At 36.4% G+C, this 21040-nt stretch overlaps 1 protein-coding gene across 3 annotated transcripts in view; it reads right to left on the reverse strand.

The window, feature by feature from the left end:
- LOC121097573 (connector enhancer of kinase suppressor of ras 2-like) overlaps positions 1-21040 on the reverse strand; it is a 210165-nt gene that overhangs the window by 128515 nt on the left and 60610 nt on the right. For all 3 annotated transcript variants that reach the window (XM_040614696.1, XM_040614697.1, XM_040614695.1), the window contains exon 2: positions 8894-9057. In XM_040614696.1, coding sequence (XP_040470630.1) covers positions 8894-9057 — 164 coding nt within the window. The remainder of the gene's footprint in view (positions 1-8893; positions 9058-21040) is intronic.

The following is a 21040-nucleotide window of genomic DNA, read 5'->3' on the forward strand; positions in this document are numbered from 1 at the left end:
CCGAAAGCATAAAAGCCCGCTGTGCTGCAATCGTGATTTGAGAAAAACTAAGTTTTCCTTCCCTAAACACTGCTTGAAGTGTTATTTCCATGTTTGCAATAAACTATCAGAATGGAAGAGATACCACTGAGCACTCCAGAATTTAGAATTTAATTAATTTAACTCTCGTACAAAAGGATAGTGTTCTAGTGGTGTTTTTATGAACAACATGTCTTACTAGATTTATAAGTTTGGCCAGTGTTACAAAACCAGAGTGATCTAAAAAATTTAACCTGATTTGCACCAGTTCCCACACTAAAATTTCGAGCTTCATCCCTTCAAGGTGGTCAACACTTGACTCTTATTTCTGTACTTAGTCTTGCAAAAAATTAAACACTCGCTTTCCTCAAGGCCCTGTGACATAAATGCATTCTCAGCTCAAAGTCCTACCCCCCCCCCCCCCCATCATCCAGAAATGGAAAAATAAAGGTGTAATGCACTATTTTATCTCAAAGAGATTAATGTTTGTGGTAGCATTCATGAGGATCTCTCACAAGATAGTGGAAAGCATTAATCACATACACTCTAATGTCATCAAAAGCAATGCAGAAGTCTAGCACCACATTTTATCATGAGGTAAGAGGTGACAGGACACAAATATCACAAGCATCTTTCTTTTTATTTCCTTTAGTGTAGAAAGAAAAAGATGGAAAAGAAAATGTTAGTCCTCTGCTGCACAATTTATTCAATGTGTCACTAGCTATTCCATGTACTTCACATTGAAGTTTTAGGGAAAGCAATAATTCATATAAACTAATTGGATATGCCAATTCTAATTAGTCTAGAAAGACTAGGTATATATCCTTAGGAGACCACAGGATATCTAGACACCGCTGCAGACAAATCAAGTATCCAAATCTTGGCTAGTCTGTGGCTTGGGACACAAGACACCTTACACAGAGCAATTCAGAACATTGGAGCAAGGCACCAGGGGCATGAGGTTAAAAAGAAGCTGCCTCTCCTGCTGTCCGGTTTTGGCAGACTTGAATACTGTGCAATAAAGGATGCCTTCTGAAATGCAAAGAAATCAAAGCAATAAGCCACAGACATTCACTTAACACTGTAACATGCAATGTTCAACACAAACAACCATGAAGTGAAACAGTGTTACTATATAGCTTTTTCTTTTATCACTATGCAAGGGAAATGTCCATTTCTGTATCCCTAGCAGTAACTGTGACCACTACCATCAGCCTTGAAGAAAGTGAATATCCAGAAGAGCTGAAATTACCAAAAAAACCCAAAACAAAACCCTGTTGGCTTCCAGATCTAAACCTCAAAAGAAATCTCTGATGTCAGAAATGAACGTACAATCAGGGGCAGAAGATTGCACACAAATTACAATGTATACCAACACTATTTGGATTGCATTTCAGCCAGTACTTTCCCTCCTGCCCTGGTCAACAGCATCAGACATGTGGTTTTCCAGCACCATATCATTAGCCTACTTAATCATTTACATAAATTTCTGTTACTGCATTGGCATCATAAGTAGCCACACAATTTAATTGTACATATAGTGTGCTGTTCTCCATCAGTGAGCGACAGTAACTCATAATATGAAAAGGAATAAAACATTCATTGACAGAATACCACTGAGTTTACCCAGACACATAACCAGAGATAAGATACAGCAATGGATTATAATAAATGGATTCTTTTATAAATTTATAAATGGAAATAAGTGCATTTATTTTTCAGAAGCATGCAGTAGGTTCCTGTAGTAGCCTATTACCAGCCTAGCCCACAATGCATTAGGATCCTCATACTCATGGCTACTTAAACAGACACATTTTCAGAAGAAAATTACAAGCTTTGGAGCAGATTTAACAGTTTGAATAGAACATGTTTCTCCTTATTTTGTGAAAAAAAAAAAAAATTGTCATGCGACAAGAGGAAATCTTTCAACAATGTCAAAAGACAGGGAAAACAAGTCTGTTTTCTCTCATTAGTCTGTTTACATTGTCTTGCTCTACAGGCAACTGAAATTCATAAATTCAAGGTATAAAAATAGGAGTCAATACAGCACATTTGTATTTTTCCTGAACTTTTTTTAAAATAATCCCAGGCTTAAGTAGGAAGAATACAGAAATACTTACAACCTGAAGTAATTTATCTGATGTTTGATAGCCTAATACCACTAAAACTGGATGCAGTACTTGTGGAAAAGAATTAGATGTGGTCTACTGGAATCCACCTGACCTGCAGCCCACTTGCTGCTACTCTCTTCCCCTCTCAGACTGTATGCAGGTAGCTGAAATTTGAGTAAAATGCAGCTAACCTCCATTCTCAATTTCTATTATATACACCTCATGTTCTGACAACACATTGGAATACCTGAACAGGACCATTTCCAGTCTGTGTTTGACTCCACAATATGCAGATGTCACATAACCAGAGGGTTCTGTGCATTCATCAGAAGTTATGTGCTCTCGTCTGCTGAGGCATGATTGCTGTACGTGAATGACAAATTCATAATGGACAAAGTTTTCAAAAGAGCCCAAGCTTGTTTTTAGTGCAACTTAACACACAAAACACCAATTCATAAGTCACTTCGATTCTAAATTCCCTTTAAAACAATCCTGTGCTTGGGTACCTCTGAAAATTTTACTTACTAAACATCTGTATACTACTTTTGGTGCTACTGCTGCAGTATTCCAGAACATTCTTACTGTGCAAACAATAGCTTTGGAAACCACGTGTTACTATGGAACAACTGGTGTAGAGATAGCAGTCCTTGGAGAGAAAACTGACATGACATCAAGAAAAACCATCCTCTACTGTCTTCTCTATGTCAGCTCACATAGCTGCTGTTACATCTGGTAAGGGAACAGTGAATGATTTCACAGTGAAAGATTTTCATTTGTGCAAGGTAGTCTACACAAATAGTTAATAATTACATTCAAGGTTCTCCTCTTCCAACTTAGCAAGACCCTGAGTTTCTTACTTCTTGCCAGTAAGACAAAACTATTACACACACACACACACGTAAAATACCTCTAAACAAAAGTCCTTTAGGCTACTGCAAACTGTTTGTGCAAACTTAATAATCTTCCTTCAACATCCTGATCCTTAAATATTTTTAAAAATGCAAAAATTGGCAACAGACTTTAAAATGATGAAAAAAGCCCCAACTGAAAATCCTTAAAATAATTTATTTTTCCAAATTGCATGATTTGAAAACCTAAAAAAGAATGAAGCGGCTAATTAGACTAAGCAAAAGATGATACATCCTTTCTAATATGTGAAATAATTAAATAACCCATTCAATAGTATTAATTCAATGGTTTGGCACAGCATAATAGATAGCAATGGACTGCCAGAAATTGAACTTCATTTCCAGTTGAGATTAATAAAGCTCTCTGGATGTATATATGTTTGTATAGACAAAAATAATGTGTGTGCCAGGTTCCTCATTATACCGAGGAGATGGAGTATCACTTCGTCTCTCACTAAGAGAGATGACATTTCCTTTCAAAGAAAGATTTATTTCTGTCTATTTAAGCATCAATATATTTATATTATGAAGATTTTAGACTAGGTAATTACCTTTGAATAACCTCTGAAATATGGGGGGAAAATAAGTATCTGACATATCAAATGACTTGTTAAAAATGAAACTTGATTATATATCAGATATATCAGGTGAAGTAAAAAAAAAAATAAATAATACTTCCCAGTATGCTCATAGTATTGACAATCCAAAAAGTGTATCAGCAGAAGAAAAGATTAAAAAGAACTCAAGCGAGATCATTGTAGGTATGGCCATTAAGAATTAGTATTAATTTAAGCAAAACTTGAATAATTTTAATTCAGAAGAAACAATCTTATCAACAGATATAGACACAGGTAAGAAAGACTGGCTGCTTCATCTTCAGCATGGCATACTTCAAAATAAATTATTGCAAATGGCTCCCATCCAACCAACAAAATACTATTACTGTCATAATTTTGTAAAAGGGAGGCCTAAAAAAGAAATACATTAGAAAAAAGTTTGGGAAAAAAAGCATGGTTTTTTAGTAGCTGTGTCCTAAACATTGCTTAAAAAAAGTAGTAAATATGCAAGCAAATTAAATTCACGCCAGTTATAAACACGTTGATCCACAGGTGACTTCATTTTGCCTTCCAGCAGAAAACCCATCATGCTTGCATTGCTAGCTTTTGCAGAAACTGCACAGAGAAATTTTCTAATCTTTATTTCTCCTTGAATGCTATCACAGTACAGTGCGTAATTTCACTAGCTGAATGCCTATGAATTAACAGTACTTTTAATTACTTCAGATACAATCTATATTTGAGCATACTTTTCATTTTATGTTCATTTGTCTTCCATTCATTTTCAAAGCCTTTCTTCCTACTAGACTGTTTATATTTTAATTTGTGTAGCTTTAACAATATACTAACTCCAGTACTGTCCTAATTAAATTAAATTTACTTGCATAGATTTGAACAGCAACCCATGCTGACCTCAAAAGTACTCTTTTTTTTTCTTCTTTCCAATGTATTTTACTGTCTATCAAAGAATTATTTTCCCCAGGCCCTACTACTACTTCAGAGTCAGCCTTTGTGCAACTAGTCCTCCAATACGTATCCAGATTAGTATTTCAGCTTTAATAAAATTACAGTCCAATTCCTAAATGGCCTGCACTTTTTAGTCCACAGATGTTATTTAGGTCACTTCAAATAAATAATTACAGAACAGTTTCTGACCACACTAGTAAAAAAGGACTTTGATGTTTAAGATAGGATTTTTTTTCCCCACAGCCATCATTCCACATTTTCTTCATAATTAAAACGCTGCTCAATAAGGTCTTTCTAGAATGGTCAAAGAATCAAAGCTGGAAAAATAGCCAACCTATGACTGTTCCTTTCACAGCACATAAATTTAGACTTGAGCAAACCCAAGAAAGTGCCAGAAGTTCATCTCCTACTCTGAGACATACTGTCACCTTTTACACTTACATTTTACCTTTTCATAAACCAGATTATTCTAGCATTTTATATTATTTAATTTTTATGGCAAACCATATATACTTCTATATCACTGTATTGTCATTTCCTTTATGTGCATGTGTATTAAATGCTTTTATTTTTCCCTGTTCCAATTTCTTAGGTCTCCCTCTTTCCTACTGCAGGTCACCTTCTTCCTGTGTAGAGTCTTTTCTAGATAGGATTCTCATACGTCATCCCTTGTTAAAGAAAGCTCTGAATTCAGCTTTCTTTCGGAAGAAAAATTATGATCTGTGATTGTACATATAAGTAATAGCTTTTCCAAATTTATTTGGAAATAATATGATGGTTTGAATGAATTAACCAAGACACAATATTAGTTTGGGGTGGGTTTTTTATGTTTATTTGTGACGTGGATATAAAACCATATTGAGGGCAAACATGTAATAGTAAGCCTTCCCTGCCTTTATTAATTTGCATTTGAGAGTCTAGCTAATAGGTGGTTTAGGACAAGGAAGAAGAAACACAGCAGGTAGCTCCTTTATTTTTTGTTTTCTTTTGCACTTAGAAACCCTCATGGGCCAGCACTTAGTTACGTATATGCTGTATAATGGTTTGCACCACTATGATAGAAGCAGAGGCGTTACTTTTTGATGTGTAATCCCAAACAACTACTCCTCCCCCAGCCCCAAAAGCCAGTGGGCTGATGGCCAGGCCCTGGGGGAGCACATATGGAAAACATGGCATTGCAACATGCCCTTTGAGTGTGTTCCAAGAGCTTGAGCGAAGGCAATTTCTCTTGGTTTCCTGAAGCAACATAGCTGTTCTGCAGCTAAACTCATGACCAACATGCAGCTGAATTCCTGATGCATCACTGAGCCTAAGCTTACCTGAGAGATTTCTACAGTACATTAGAGATGCTTCTGTTTAAAGCGTTGCACAACCCGTGTAGCTAAGATGGAGTGGAACATCCTGCTAATACTGCCTGAAAGAAATAGGTCATGTAACTTGGACACTGCCAATTGCCAAACAGAAATCAATTAAGAAAACCATGTAAGGAAAAAAAATAAAATCAATGTTCATTGACATGGCCCAGCGAGTGGGTGACACGCAGAGTACAAAGTGGCACTGACACATATTGATAAAACAGGAGTGCAGCTTTCTGTGATCCAGATAGGAAGAAAACGCAGTGTATATAGCGTTGTAGATGCTCTGCCAGCACGGGATGGGGAACCATGTCATGCTGAATGGGGCAAATGGAGGGACAGAGGGAGGGAAACTATTGCTCCTGCTGTTACCACCCCTCCACATGTGGAATTTTAGAACAGACTGTTTGAATTGATGTTTCCTCTCATTTTTTCTCATAACAAGCTTAGAATTTTTTTTTTAAAGTTTATGTATATATGAATCTACAAACACACTTACTTTGTACTCTATACACCCTCTCCATATATACAAATGCACACACAATGCATTAATGTATTGACGTCTTACTGACTGGGGCTGTATTCCAGCTGCCCATAAACTGTATTAAGTTTGCTTGTAATGTAACTCAGGATAAAATAATGTAACTCAGGGTAAAATGACATGCTCCTTAAGACATTCAGATTAAAACTATTTTATGTGGTAGTTTCTATTTAGTGGCATAAAGAAAACACAGATAACCCTATAACCCCCCTGTTTTGTTTTTTTTTTAGTTAGTTTTGAAATGTCTTTCTTTTGGGTTTTTTTAGATTGCTAGCCTAAAAATTCATTACATTATGAACTCCAATTCACAATTTTCACCAATCACTTAACCAGTCATCAGATTTTAGTGCAACAATCCATAAATGTTCCAAGATTCAGCACAGAATACAAATGCAATTGTAGCATTTCAGAAGTGTACTCCAGTTGTTAATAAAGGCAGCATCAGATCTCCTACCGTTCAATTACTGTCATTACTTTAAAATATTAAAGAGAAATTCTTAATGATTTTTGGTTACATAGATCAAAATTCCTATAAATTTCTACAGATTACAATTTTACTTAGTCTTGTAAAAGTTTTAGTTGTGATCCTGTCTCATTAAGAAGCTGCAAGAATTGAAGAATATGATGTGCATAGAAGCAAGGCAGAAATGTCAGAAGCAAGAGAATATCCCCAAGAGCAGAGCCGCAGGCAGCAGACTCACTCAGCAGAAAGTATACGGAATAAGCAGGGAGATAAAAATTTGGGGGTGGGAGGTGGGGGGGTGCAGCAGGCATTTTAGAGACAAAGTGAAAAAGGAAGGGTAAGGGTTTACAGGCAGGAGCCTAAATAAATGATACCAGGAGCTGGAAAATCCCCATCATGCTTTAAAAGAAAAAATAGGGTCATGAGACAGCACAGTAAGAGATGAGCTGCACTATTGACTAACAGCAGGGCCAGCATTTAAGAGGTACAGTTTCTTTGTTTAAAAAAATAAATAATAATAATAATAAAGTCAGCAAGTGCCCATCAAGAGAACTCATTTGATTGATTGAAAGGCATTCAGCTCTCAGAGGGAACTTCTTGGGTCTACTGTTTCTGACCAGTGTCAGGGCACACAGCACTGCATTGTTCTTTAGGTAACAAAATTACCTTTTTAAAAAAACTTTTATACTTTTATAAATTACTTTTATATATTTAATATATATATTTTTAATTTTGTATAAATATATATAATTTATAAATTTTAAATACTTTTATATATTACTTTTATAAAAAAACTGTAGGGTAGTTTGGTGCCTTTCATGCAGAAAACAATCTTTCAGAGGAAAACCACTTGAGTTCTATGTTAAAAGTTTCCAAAACACAACAGTTTGTTGGGTTATGCAGTATGTACCTGTTTACAGGTATGGCTGCATCAAGGCCAAAAGCATTTCTCTAATTTGACATACATGTTATTTAGTTTGTAAGAGTAGAACTCAAGCTACATTAAGTATATTTTGTAATTAGAGGTACTTGCAAGAAGTATACGCATAATAAGAGGCACTTTGTACTCCTTTTTTTCTTAGCAAGTGCATTTTCCCCCACTTTTTTTCTTTTTTACTGCTAAGTGCCGGTTTCCCAATTGGAGAGACTTTACCTTACCAAATTCCCACAGGATAACCTAGTTTATGCAAAAACAGAACTCCTGATAAAGTAGTAAAATAGTGGGACTATCATATGTAATTTTACTATTTTATTTTTTTGGATTTCCAATATCCTTTCACCTGTTCACTTACACAAATAAGTTATTTTTTCTTTAGAATTAAGCTAATACATTGCATTTTATTAGCTGGTAGAAATTAAACAACAGAGGAAAAAAGAGTTTTCTGACATCCAATACTTAAGATGCTAACTGAATTAACCTGTTACATGAAAAAGGCATCCTTCCGAATGCTTTCAGGTTGCTAAAAACACAAAACTTTAAATTGACACACGTCTGTAATTTAGATAAAGTCATTTTTATCATTCTAGTCTTGTCTTAAAGCTCACTTTAAACAATCTTCCAGCCTAATTGGCATTACTTTCTGGCTCCTTAGTACCATCCTTTTGAATGTTGGCATGGTTAGACCACTCAGGTCTACTTGGTTTAGTATAGTGTGGCAAATGTCAGTGAAATACAAGAGCATATGGCATATAATTAAAGAACCATATGGATGCCAGTAGTGATAGTCAACAGTATTTGACTGCAAGACCGAGAAAGTTAGAGGAAGAGTGATAAAAGATCCTAATACATAGTCATAAACTGGATATATATAGTTTCTTTACAGCGGAAAGAACCTGCCACGTCTGTCCTTTAATGAAGCAAAGCCAGTATGTCTGTACCAGCATATGGCTGTAGGGTGCAGTCTAAATTATTTTAATTTTGGTTTGGAAATCCATAAACCCAGATTACGATGAGTGATGCAAGAAATCACTTACCAATGCACACAGCAGATCAACCGCTTCCAATATCAGTTCTTGGTGGCCAATGCGAGTGACTCCCAGTTCCTCAAGCTCTTGATGAGTGATGTGTAGCAGCTGCTCACCATTGATCTTTTCTCTCTCAAAATTTTTTATGTATTGTTGGAGGCAATCATCGAGGCCTATTTAAAAAAAGCCAACAACACATATTCAGAGAATGGAGACAAACGATAATAATTTGGTAATTCAAAAATACAGAAATTTCTTGGAAGTCCAAGCATAATACCTTGTCTGGATCTACTATGGAAAATGTGCAAATAAATGATAATTTACCTTACATAGTACAGTGCATACTAATAAAAGAGAAAAGTTTATATTACTGACATTGTTTTCAACATTCTTAAATATTTTAATACTAATTTTAAACCTTCATGGTACTTACTAGGGAGATGGGGGAAGGACAAAGAAACACAGAGAATGACATGACAGGAAACCTTTTTCTTACGATGTCATGAAGACTTAAATATGCTTAGCTTATGATAAGGAGATTATTCTTCCTGGTATTGGACTCCAAAGTCACACAGCGTGGCTATTACTGATGAGGAAGAGTGGTTTTCAAGCTCAGTGACCACCCACACTAACTCTGCTATGTCCAGTGCCAATTTTTTTTTTCGAAGTCAAACTATCCAACTTTCTGAGTTTTGTTATAAACCTTCGATTAATAATACAGTTTTGCTCACGTACAAAGAATTATTCCATTTCACCCTGAAACCTGGTAAGGTAAGAATGACAGATTTGGTACCTGCCACATTGTTTCTTAGGCCAGAGAAGGGACTGATTAGCAACATAAGTTGAAATATTTTTCCTTCCTGCAAGTCTGTTTCAGAACCACACATGCTTGAAGTTTCCAGATAGAACAATTAGCTGAACACAAAACTATTGAAAGCAAAGTTATGCAGAGTTCCCTGAAGGAAATCTGTCTAGAATTGTACAACACTCAATGAAAACCTGATATGCATATAATTTTCTGGAGACCTAAAAAAAATTGTCAATACTACCATCAACTAAGTAGAGAAAGTAGAACACTTTGATTCTCAACTGTTTGTCCTACAATGAAGCAAGTAACTCCAAGATCCGTAAAAAGTACAGATATCCAGAAACCACAGAAACAACCAACTTGAGAAGTGAAGGAAGACAACTTTGATATAGCATAATTTCTACATGTAGCTTTCTATTAAATACACATGAAGTTATCAGTATGGTTGAACTAAGGAGAAAATGTGTACACAAGCACTAAAACACCACGTCTATAAAGACATGGAAAGCAGTAGGCATATGAACAATATTGTTCTCATTTGTCTGTTTAAAAGTTCTCACATATGCAATATAAACAGAAATAAAACTAAAATATTGTCTTAATTTGCTGAATTACTAATGTAAGGAATCATAATTCTATCATGTACGTTAGTTTTTTTTTTTTTTTTTTGAAAGAGAAATTTATAGTTATTTTAACAGGTATTGAACGACAAAGGTCCTTCTAAGAACCAGGTGATACAATTTGGCAGTGAAGAACAAAACTATATTCCTCTCAAGCAGTACAGGAACCCTAAATGAATTAAACAAGAGCATGAAGGAAGTTCACCAAGAACATGTTACAAAACTATGTTGTTGTCTATTATTTCTTTTACAAGCATACCTTCCTATATTAAATTATGTAATTCAATCTAATAAAACTGGTCTATTTCATTGTAATAGAAAATATTAGCTAAACACATTACTAACACGTGATATCCCAGCCTGACCCCAGTTAGTGTCCAGAGATGATTTTCTAAAAGTTACATGAGGACCTGGTCAGAATAACCAAACCAGCGGCTGGGGAAGTGAAAGCACGTGGAAACCAAAGTCAGAAAATGTGAAATTTAAAACTATCCTGTGGACAAAAATAGCTCATATTGTCCATGTTTTTCTATTCCCAGGGTTTTTAACAAAGTATCTGACAGAGATCTGACACCTTATATTTGGCATGCTGTATATTACCATATTAAATCTCAATTAATCCAACATAACTCAGTTGAGACACAAGGACCACGACAACATAATAAACCAAAACAATGTATTTGTCTTCTGTTCCACAAATACAAGGGGATATATTGTATTACCTTCAATTAACCTCTTTCAAAGTTATTCAATTATATACTCTGTATACTGATAGTCCTAAATTATGTTATAGTGCTCATCTATCATTGACCAAGTGACATGCACAGCATTATAATCACTTCTACATATATCCCATATATACATTGTATCCCATAGAAAACGTCATATTTCATGTTGTTATTCATAAGCATGAGGTGGTTTAAGTTTTGGGTTGTTTTTGTGGGTTTTTTTACCAGCAGTCTGCAACTAATACCTAAGCCTTTTCTCTCTTCTGTGATGGTCTGCAAACAGGAGACTATTTCTCTGTGCCTATTAATGTCTTTAAATGATTTAATGAATGACTTTATGTAAGTGTATTTCAGTCTGGAATGGTTGAAAACTGGTCACTGCAAGTTCTGCATTCATTATTTAACATCTTAAATTCAGAGCCATTACACATTTCTGTTCCATGCTTGCTCAAGAACAATTATTAGAAACAATTTCAGAACAAATTCCAAAACCCATGTGTTCCAGATTTGCTTTTTTGCCTAAAACTTATCAGAAGTCGTCACTGAAACTGATAACAGAAATGAAATTATTTTGAACAAAACTGAAGCAAATTAATTTAAAAATTTAGTATCAGTGGCCACAAATAAGCATTTGTACTATTCAAAAAGATTTAGAAAATGCCACATGAACATGACAACCTATGAAAACAGTGCAGCCAGATGTATTAAATGTGCCTTTGTGCCAGATAGAATGTATGACAGAAGAGCAAAATATGAAATTTGTATTATTCATACTGCTCTATAATAGCTCCCCAGGGCATCTTTAGAAGACGTTTACTTAATGGTGCAAACAGTATGGCAGTTGACAACAGAATACAGAAATATATCATTAAAGGACCAGGCTGTCTCATAGCATGACACCACCTAATAAATAAACAGACAAAAAAAAGAAGCATTTGTCCGTTGCTCTCTGTTTGTTTGTCTATCTCGGAGCTAGGTATTGTACTCCATTGTTCCTTTCTCGCGATACACAAATTTGTGTTTGCTAAGTGTGAGCTGTTACAGAGCAAGAATTTAGCTATCAGTAGTTTCATGCTTTATTATCATGGCTATAACTGTTTTTAGCATGAAAATATCAAAGATGCAATTAGAAAGAGTACAGAACGAGATCATTTTGACTCACCACAAGCTAAATGGAGTATTTATTTCCTCAAGCCACTTAGGCATCATTACTGCAATCTTTATGCAATTTTCTCAATATAATTTCTGTTTACAGATAAGACAGACTAGTTAAGATTCATAAATGCAGAGAAGTAGTGGGCATTAACTCTGTTCTATATGTAGGTAAATAAAATTAAACCACAATCTCCTAGTTACACAGGATCGGTGTCAGGCAAGAAACAGGCTTGCAGTTCTATTTCTGCACAATCTTACTTTTTTGGGGTACAGTTTGTAACTAATATATCCTTCATAGTGCAACGAATTAATTCAAGGAACAGGGTTTCAACATCTATGCTTTCTTTTAAAGCTGAGACTTAACATCCATGATGAAAAACCTGCCCTATTGTCACTTTTGATTCTTAAGTAAAAGAAAGCTTATTCCATCCACATGGACTAGGAACACTTTATTTCTGCATTCAAAGAGCAGAGGAAACCCAGGCATCTCCGATCTGTTGACTGCAAGCTATGATTGTGTAAATAAGGCATGTAGTAAATTGCCTAAATCAAGGAAACATGAAAAAGAAAGGAGGCAGAAAAAAGGTGAGGAGAAAGGGCGGGAAAAGAAAAGCGAGTTGGCTTTAAAAAGCTTATTTTCAGAACTGCATAATTACGAAAAAAGAATCTTTGAAACAGCAAAGCAAACCAACAAGTTCTAAAAAAAATTCTCTGTAGAGCTAGCTAAAATAAGGTTTAAGCATTGACTCAGAGCCAGCATTATAAAAGAGATGCTACATATTGTGGGCAATAAGGCTCAGGAGATTAAAATGAATCTTTCCACTGATGTCAACAAACGTCAGGTTTGTCTCACATTAATAACACAGACATAGCTGCCGTGTTATGTAAAGATCTGTCCCTTCCTCTCTCACGTTAGATATTGAAAGGAAATTACTATAAAAATAAATGAAGGAAAAGCACAATTTGTTGCCTTCTGTGTAGGAAGTCAAATTTTGCAGACAGGGCAGCTCTCACAGAGGAGAAATGTGGTGACAATAACTTTGTCAAGTGTGATCCATTTACAAAAGAAGAGTAATTTCTAAGTTTAAAAGTCCATAATTTCCAGTTCTTCATAAATGTCTCAATAAATCACATTTATTCACTTCTTTTTTTTCATATATTGTAATGGATTTTTGTTACTTATTGTAAATTATGCTTGCTTCGTAATCTATCCTAAAAATTCCTGACCAAATGATGGTTTTGTTCATGCTACATCATTATTCCCAGAGGAAAGCATACAGCAGCCAGCTGGAACAACAGAACACCGGCTGTGAAATGGAGGGGTTATGGGGAGGGTAGCAGGAAAGGTCCTCGCCAGTTCAGCTTGTCACAAACATGACTGTTCTCTCAAGGCGATTCTTCAGACAGAAGAGGGTATGCAAAACTATATGCTCTGTTACAAAAACACAACATTGCTCATTCTGCTTTCAGGGCCTAGGATGAAAGAGAAGGAAACCAGCTCAGTGGAAATGCATTTACCACTCCTGCCTTCTGCAGTTTAGCACTGATGCAAGTGTTGTGGTCCAGTTATAGCCAGTTTGGCAAGGAAGTCAAAACTACTTTGATTAAGGGTCTGAGAAAGTATTTAACGTTTTTCATAATTAAAATAATTTTGGAAAGACAAAGCACATAGCAGAATACTAAAATTACAATTGCACAAAGGGTTATACAAACCACAACTGTGAGGAATAGAAGTGTCTGTGGAATCTGGGTCTAAAGGATAAAACCTGAAAGTCAACGGAATGATCTCAGTTTGGTCAGAAGGATTACACTTTGGTCTGCCAAGAGCAAGTTAATATTCCTATTAACGAATCTCATTTGACTAGTAAAAGCTATACAACAATTACATCTCTGTTGCTGCAGAATGGTGACTTGTGAAAAATCAATAAATCGAAGCGAAATGGGACAAAACCAATTTTCAGATGTTGCTGTGCTAGATGTCAGAGGAAATCCACTAACACTGCAGTGTCCTTCGGTGAAGCTAAATGCCAAAGCTGACTGCGTCTGTGTGTGAGAGCAGGTACCTTGTAGAATATGACCACAGCGCATAACAGGAGCATGCCTGCACCAGGAGCATGAGCTGAGTTGTGATCATCTAATAATTCAAAAGAAAACTGACTGTACTGAAACTAAAGGGTGACAAGGATAAAAAACCAAAAATACCAAAACCAAAACAAACAACAAACCAGAACACTGCAAAGAAGGGAACAGAAAAAATAAAAGACAACCAGAAACTGCATGCTTTGAGAAAAGGCATGCAGAGGAAGACTGCTGAAGTAGATTTGGAACTTTAAGAAAAAGAAACATATTGTTTGATTCCTGCTGGTTTCTGCAAGTGACCTTCAGATAAACAGGACTGCACCTGAGACACCTTGCCTGATTCCCCCAATGGCTTCTCTTCCTAGGCAAAGCAACCTGAAAGTCCTGAGAATTAGCTATTCATTATTAGAGAACACCTGAAGGAGACTTAATTTCTGTGCTTGAAATTATCTGATTAATTCAGAAAGGCAGCACAAACTTCTGCCCTGTCACAATCTTCAGCTTACATATGCAGATCTGCTTAAATATGTCCAGTTTAACAGCATCTACAGGCTTAGTCCAAGTAGTTACAGAAAGTGAAAAAGTTAGTTTTGTTTTGTTGTTTGTTTTGGTGGGGATCTTTTTGGTTGTAGGGTTTTTGTTTGGGTTTTTTTTTGTTTAGAAATGGTATTTTCTATATAAAGCAATATTTACCAGCTAGCTAGAAAGATCTGGAAGCCATTGACTGGTTGGCTAACAAAGCAGTTGGAAATTGTATGTCTTCTCCCAAGTGTCATTTTATTGAATACACACATCAGTTCATGGGTGCTCCTGATCAAAAACCCCTTTGATTTATGACATTGGGCTTAGGCACAGTGGATTTTCTCCTATTCTTACATAATTTCTAACAGTGAAAATCAGGTGGATATTTTTTGTCAATGGTGTTAAAATCTTTTTATGAATTATTCAGTCCAAATAAAGAAAAGGCATAACCCTCAGGACCACGTTCACAGTAAGCTGACTTTCCAGTACCAGCTACTTGTTCTTAAGCCCTTTCATGAGGAAAAAACCTCTTAGAGTGCCTGGAGAAAAGCACATACCCCCAAAATTCAGAAAGAGACAAAGGGAATGTGCTTGAAAACAGTCTAACACACCAAGCTTGGATCATTTCATACCTAAACTTTCCTGAAGTTTAGAGTCTATCTAAAAACTAGAGTATCATGCAGCATTTTGCATCTTTAAGCCTACTTGTTACAAACCTGATCCGCAGCAATATAGTACCTAGATTATGACATTTCATACAAAAACTACATTAAAAATCACAAGTCATGGCAGGAACACACAAGCAAGGAAAAAGGGAAGAATTAAGATTAATCTGAAAAATAAAATCCCTTGATTCTGGCATTATCTGACCTTTAAATGCTTGACTGTGCAAGTATAATGTTTAAATGTTGCTTCCCGGATGAGTTTCCTCTTCATCACTATAATATTCAGAGATACAGATGGATGTTTTACATGCAAATACAGGCAGACTTCTGCTGCTTGAATTTACAGATCCATCATCTACACGAACAGGAACTAGAGCGGGATGAGCGCTTTGAATGACTGTTTCCCAGACATCCACAGACCCAGGCTTAAAAGCAGATTGGGCTTTACTGGACATAAACTCTTCCACTTGTCTCAGACCACTGGCTAAGACTATGCAGGTCCACACGCCACTTGTCTTGCTCCTGTTCTACTCTCCTGAGGGCCAGGCTCCACATCTGCCTCGTCAGACCCCCTGCAGACATGCTCAAGCACCAGCGCGCAGCCAGCGCTGGTGGGCTCTTGTCCAGCCAGACTATTTCTCTGACCTTCATCCTCCCATTCAGAGGGCTCCCTTCTCCTCAGCCCCTCTGGTCCTCATCCTGCAGCTCCATCCCACACGCCAGCCAAGGTCTCAATACCCCCAGTTACAAGCATCTTTACCCTCCTCATTCCTAAATCACAAAATTCTCAGATTTTCCCCTAGCAAAATCCTGTCTATCTTCAACTCCCTTCATTTACTGCTGGCTTCCATTTCCAGATGTCACATTTTCTCTCCTTCCACACTATCCCTATTCTTGTATTTTCTTAGGCAGTTTCATCTCCTCTGCACCAGCAGGGAAGGAGTTTTGTAAGGACACAAGCTGTAGGGAGATGGAAACATCCAGCCTCTGTTCCTCTTCTCTCCCCAGAACAGGTCAGAGCTTTACCTGCAATGACAGATCTCCTCAGACACTCAGACCTTTTACAAAAGTGACATGATCATCAAGAAATGTACAAAATCCATAGCAAGTTCCTAAGTATATGAATACCTTTTTTATTTCCCCTCCAAAGTGTCCTCTGAATAAGGGCAAACTTCACAGCCAGTTCACCAAGAGTGCATGTCTGCAACACAAACCAGATTCCCAGATTCTATCTCATGTGCAAAACGAATGGGAATACTACTGTAGCTGTAATGGGAATCATCGCTGTAACTTATTATTTATTATCTTTCATATTTATATTTCATACACAAAATATATTATTTTTGTATTATTTTTCTTATTTTTAGCATGGCCAAAGCAACAGGCTTTCCTATAATCTCAGTGTCTATAATCACAATCTCTTTTGGGCAGCAGTTTTCCAAGGTAAGTATATTATCAAGAAAAAAGCTGTGCTTAAATTACCAATATTTTAAGAGTTCAGAGCATCTGAGAGGTTTTGTAGGAGGATGTGTCAAAAAATATTAATAACAAATGAATAAACTGCTGCACTTATAAAATTTGATTTAATGATACGCCATCACCTTTAGACTGACATTCTTATATATGAAGTAAATGACTTAATATAGTTCTGCCTTCATTACCTATGAATGAATAATAGGAATTGAAGACATTCTAACTTTTCCTCAAAAACTGACAGGTGGTGTTGAGCTGTGGTATTCACACAGAAGCAATAAAAAACATTTTCAAGAAGCTTGCTGGAGCTAGACCCAACTTGAAGATGTTTCTGGAAGCAAAGCGTTCACCCAGAAAATGTATCATATTTTCAGACACAAGTGCATGCTCCTTGCTGTCACATTTCACAACCATCTTAACCTCAAGATATGTCACTGATGTTACTACTCATGAGTTTCCTATAAAAGTGATAACAAAACAGAAGCATCTTTACTATCTCTCTGTGCTAATGAAAATTTAAGTCTTTCCTTAGCCTCATTAATTTTCTCCTTGATAAAGATATAACAGCCTCCAGACATTTTTGAAGCAGCATGGCTGAAGAATGACCTGGAAGCGCTAGCGAGTCTCTAAAAGCCAGCACATTCATACCTCTCATTTATTTGGTTATATGCTTCCTCATTCCAGTGTGACTAAGCCATGAATACTTGGACTGTGAATCTGCCTCGTTACATTTATTTTAAAAGAGAACTGCTTTGGCCAAATGCAAGGCAAGTGCTTCTATCTATCTCCTGCACTGGACTTGTGTAACACGTTGCTTTACTTTTGCAAGGCAGACTTTGATGAGAATCTCTTCTGGCAGAAGTGCTGGTTCCAACTTGGAGCAATACCCTTGTACATCCTGCTCCCTGTGCTTCGTACAACTCCGTGTGCCACTGTGAAGTGAACTGGGTCAGAAAGTGCTCTCTGTTAACTGCACTCCTTTTTGTTACCAGCTATTTTTAACTGGCACAAATGAGGTGGAATACACCAGTGGATGAACAAGCAGATGCTTAAGTTGGCACAACTGCCAACATACATGCTTTTCAAGCTACACCATAAGAAAGCCAGATTTGATAGATCTTAGTTTTCCCTGTTACTTGCTGAGATGGCAAACTTACAATCACCATCCCAGGCATTGCTCCAGACATCCTGAAAAGCACATCAAAATTTTAAAAATCTTTTAGGAGTAGCTAAAAAGACAATATAAAATAAATTCACAAGGCCAAAAATAGATTCATATTTAGGAGAATCTTCTTGATTTATACTCAAACCAAAATGCAGAACCAGTGCAATTACATTCTCAAATCTCTTTACCCAGTCACGAAAAAGCAAAGATCTCTGTGTCAGAACAGTTCTGGTGATGACTGAACATCTGTAGGATCAGTAATAACAGTGAGAAAAAAAATCTACCCCGCATACATGAGCGGTAGTGATGTTTAGAAGCTGAGAATTGATGCCATCAGGTCTCATATTCCTCCTTTTTGCAGTAAGTGCCAAAGGTTGTCTTATATCCCTGGGTTGGAGGGCAGTGGTGGCGGTGATTCAGGGAGCCTGTTCCAGTTCTGTGTCCGAGATGGTGCATGCAGTAACCACTAACCTGCTGCCAAAGGTGACAGGGGCGGGGGTTTCACAGCATAATGAAAACAAAAGACCAAACCAAATGCCAGCAACAAAAAGGAACCATTCTTAGGTGGAAAGAAAAACAAGTACCATTTCCTTCACTACAGCCTAAGCACGCAGAGATGAGTTTGAGACCCCTGTTGTCTCCATTCTAGAAACGTCAGCAACTTTAATGAGGAAGGAACTGCATTAAGCATGTGCTTATATACAAGGACTTATTTTAAAAGCAGAAGTACTAGAACAATTAGAATTGAAAGCTCCTTTCTCCAGCTTCTGAGGATTCATCCATGTTGCACTCCCCACATGAGTCTTAACCACAGACAGACTCTCAAAAACCTAATTTGATATCATACAAAACCAATCAAAACTATCATGCCAAACAAGTTTTTGCACAAGTAATACAGAAATATTCCCCATTTGTCTCTGTCTTAAATGTAAAGAAAACAAAAATGCTGAAGAGATAGGTAACAATTCTGTCTGAGCTGATCAATAGAAAGAAAAAAGTACTTTGTCAGATAAAATTCATATAATCATAAGGCAGACGTTTCAAGTTAGGTGAAATTAATCCTGGCCTAAAAGTATCTCTGATGAGCTTGCAATAGGGCTCTATATTAAATTCAGTTCATAATCATATTCAAAAACATCCAGGCATAGTGTCACAAATGCTTCAGAACACCAATTTCCCAGACAAAACATGTATAAACTGAATTTTTCTGAGGCATATGTGTGGCTGCAAAATTTTATCAACAAAATAAACTTGTAACAGGATAGCCAGAAGCCCCAGATTGCATTCTCTGTCAGCAAGCGCTAATACTTGCAAAGCTGAGCAGTGATAAAGAGCTGACACAGAATAACCAAACAAGAAGTGCTACAGATCTTTCAGTGCAAATATGTATTAATTATTGTTTTGGCTCCACTGACATATTTTACTAAAAAACAGAGATACCAAAAGAACAGCCAGATCCAGTGTAAGCATTTATAGTGAAAAGCCCCAAAAATAAGATTTCTGCTCCATGCAATTTCTTCAGCCACAATGAGTCTGTGACCTAATTCACAAGTAATAGTTTAAACACCTGCAAGATATAAATTCTACAAGTAGAAGGTGGCCTTGGCAATTCCTGACACAGTTCTTCGCATAGTTGCCAAAAATCACTGGGAAGCTGCTTTCAGACTGCTGTAAGAAATAAAGAGGTTAAGATCTGGGTTTTTTTTCAGGGACATTCAGAAGCTTTGGTAATAGCATCTGTTAGTTAACAGCTTGGCAAAGTTCAGCCCCAGCTGATATGGAGTTTCACACACACTTCTCTCTCCTTTTTCTTTCAAGGAAACACTGAAGATGTCATGTGCACCGCAGCTCTTGTTTATACTGTCCTGGTGACTCTATAAATCTGGATTATTTTAAATTAGGTTCTTTACTTAAGCAGTTTGGAGGAATTAGCTCTAGCAATTAGCTGTTAACTCATTTAAAAGTCAGGAAGCTGTCAGGAATTGTTGATTAACTGTTAGAAAATTCCCAGAGTAGGAATTAATAATTTTATTGATACAAATTATGTGAAACTAGCAAAAGCAGGCAAATAGGAAGAAATCACGGAAGAAAATCACGCCGTAAATCCTATTGAACAAAGAAGCTTTTCTCTTTCCTTACATTTACCCATTTTTATTCTACATATTTATGTTACGTTATGATGCCAAATTTATTATGGTTGTTATTGAACAGAATGAGCGCTAGAAATTTTTATTCACTACCACTTTTCATGCAGAATCAGATTAAGACAGATTAAGTCTCTGGCTACAACTACATGATGAAAAATATTACTACATCTTAAATCACTATTGTCCTGTGCTTTAAGTCTGAATTCTAAATGTTTTGCTATTTGATCTGGCCTTAGCTCATCCAAGATTAAATACTTCTATGAAGTAACATGAAACAGGCAAGAATTTTATCATATCTAAAGAAATATATACCCAAAAGTCCATGAATTAAATATGACAGCTCAGTGTATAAGGAAGTTTTAAACCACCCAGCAAAGTTATTGATAATTCTGTTTAAAAAAAAAAGTAAAATCAAGTGGTTACAAAACATTTCAAAACCCATAGGATATCACTCACTCATATGCTTGGAATATTACTTTTTAATATACCTAAAATGATTAAATCTTTTGCATGGCAGCATGTAAAAAAGGGACATAGGTCAGGACTAGCGCCCAAAATTTAAATCTGTTTGACAAGGAAGGATCAGACCAAAAGTACGACAGAGTTCCTGCCCAGACCAAAGCACTGTTGCAGCTGTAGAGCCCACTTCTGCCAAAGGATAACACGGGAGAACTGAAACATAGTTCCTGGATCATTCCTGATTATTTTTCTGTTCTTTATAAATAAACAGTTTGAGCTTTTTTCTCAAGACATCAGCCAATCAGCCAAGGAATAAGAGATATGTAGTAGTACTA

This window comes from Falco naumanni, chromosome 14 (genome assembly GCF_017639655.2).
Source record: "Falco naumanni isolate bFalNau1 chromosome 14, bFalNau1.pat, whole genome shotgun sequence".
In the NCBI taxonomy this organism is placed as follows: Eukaryota; Metazoa; Chordata; class Aves; order Falconiformes; family Falconidae; genus Falco; species Falco naumanni.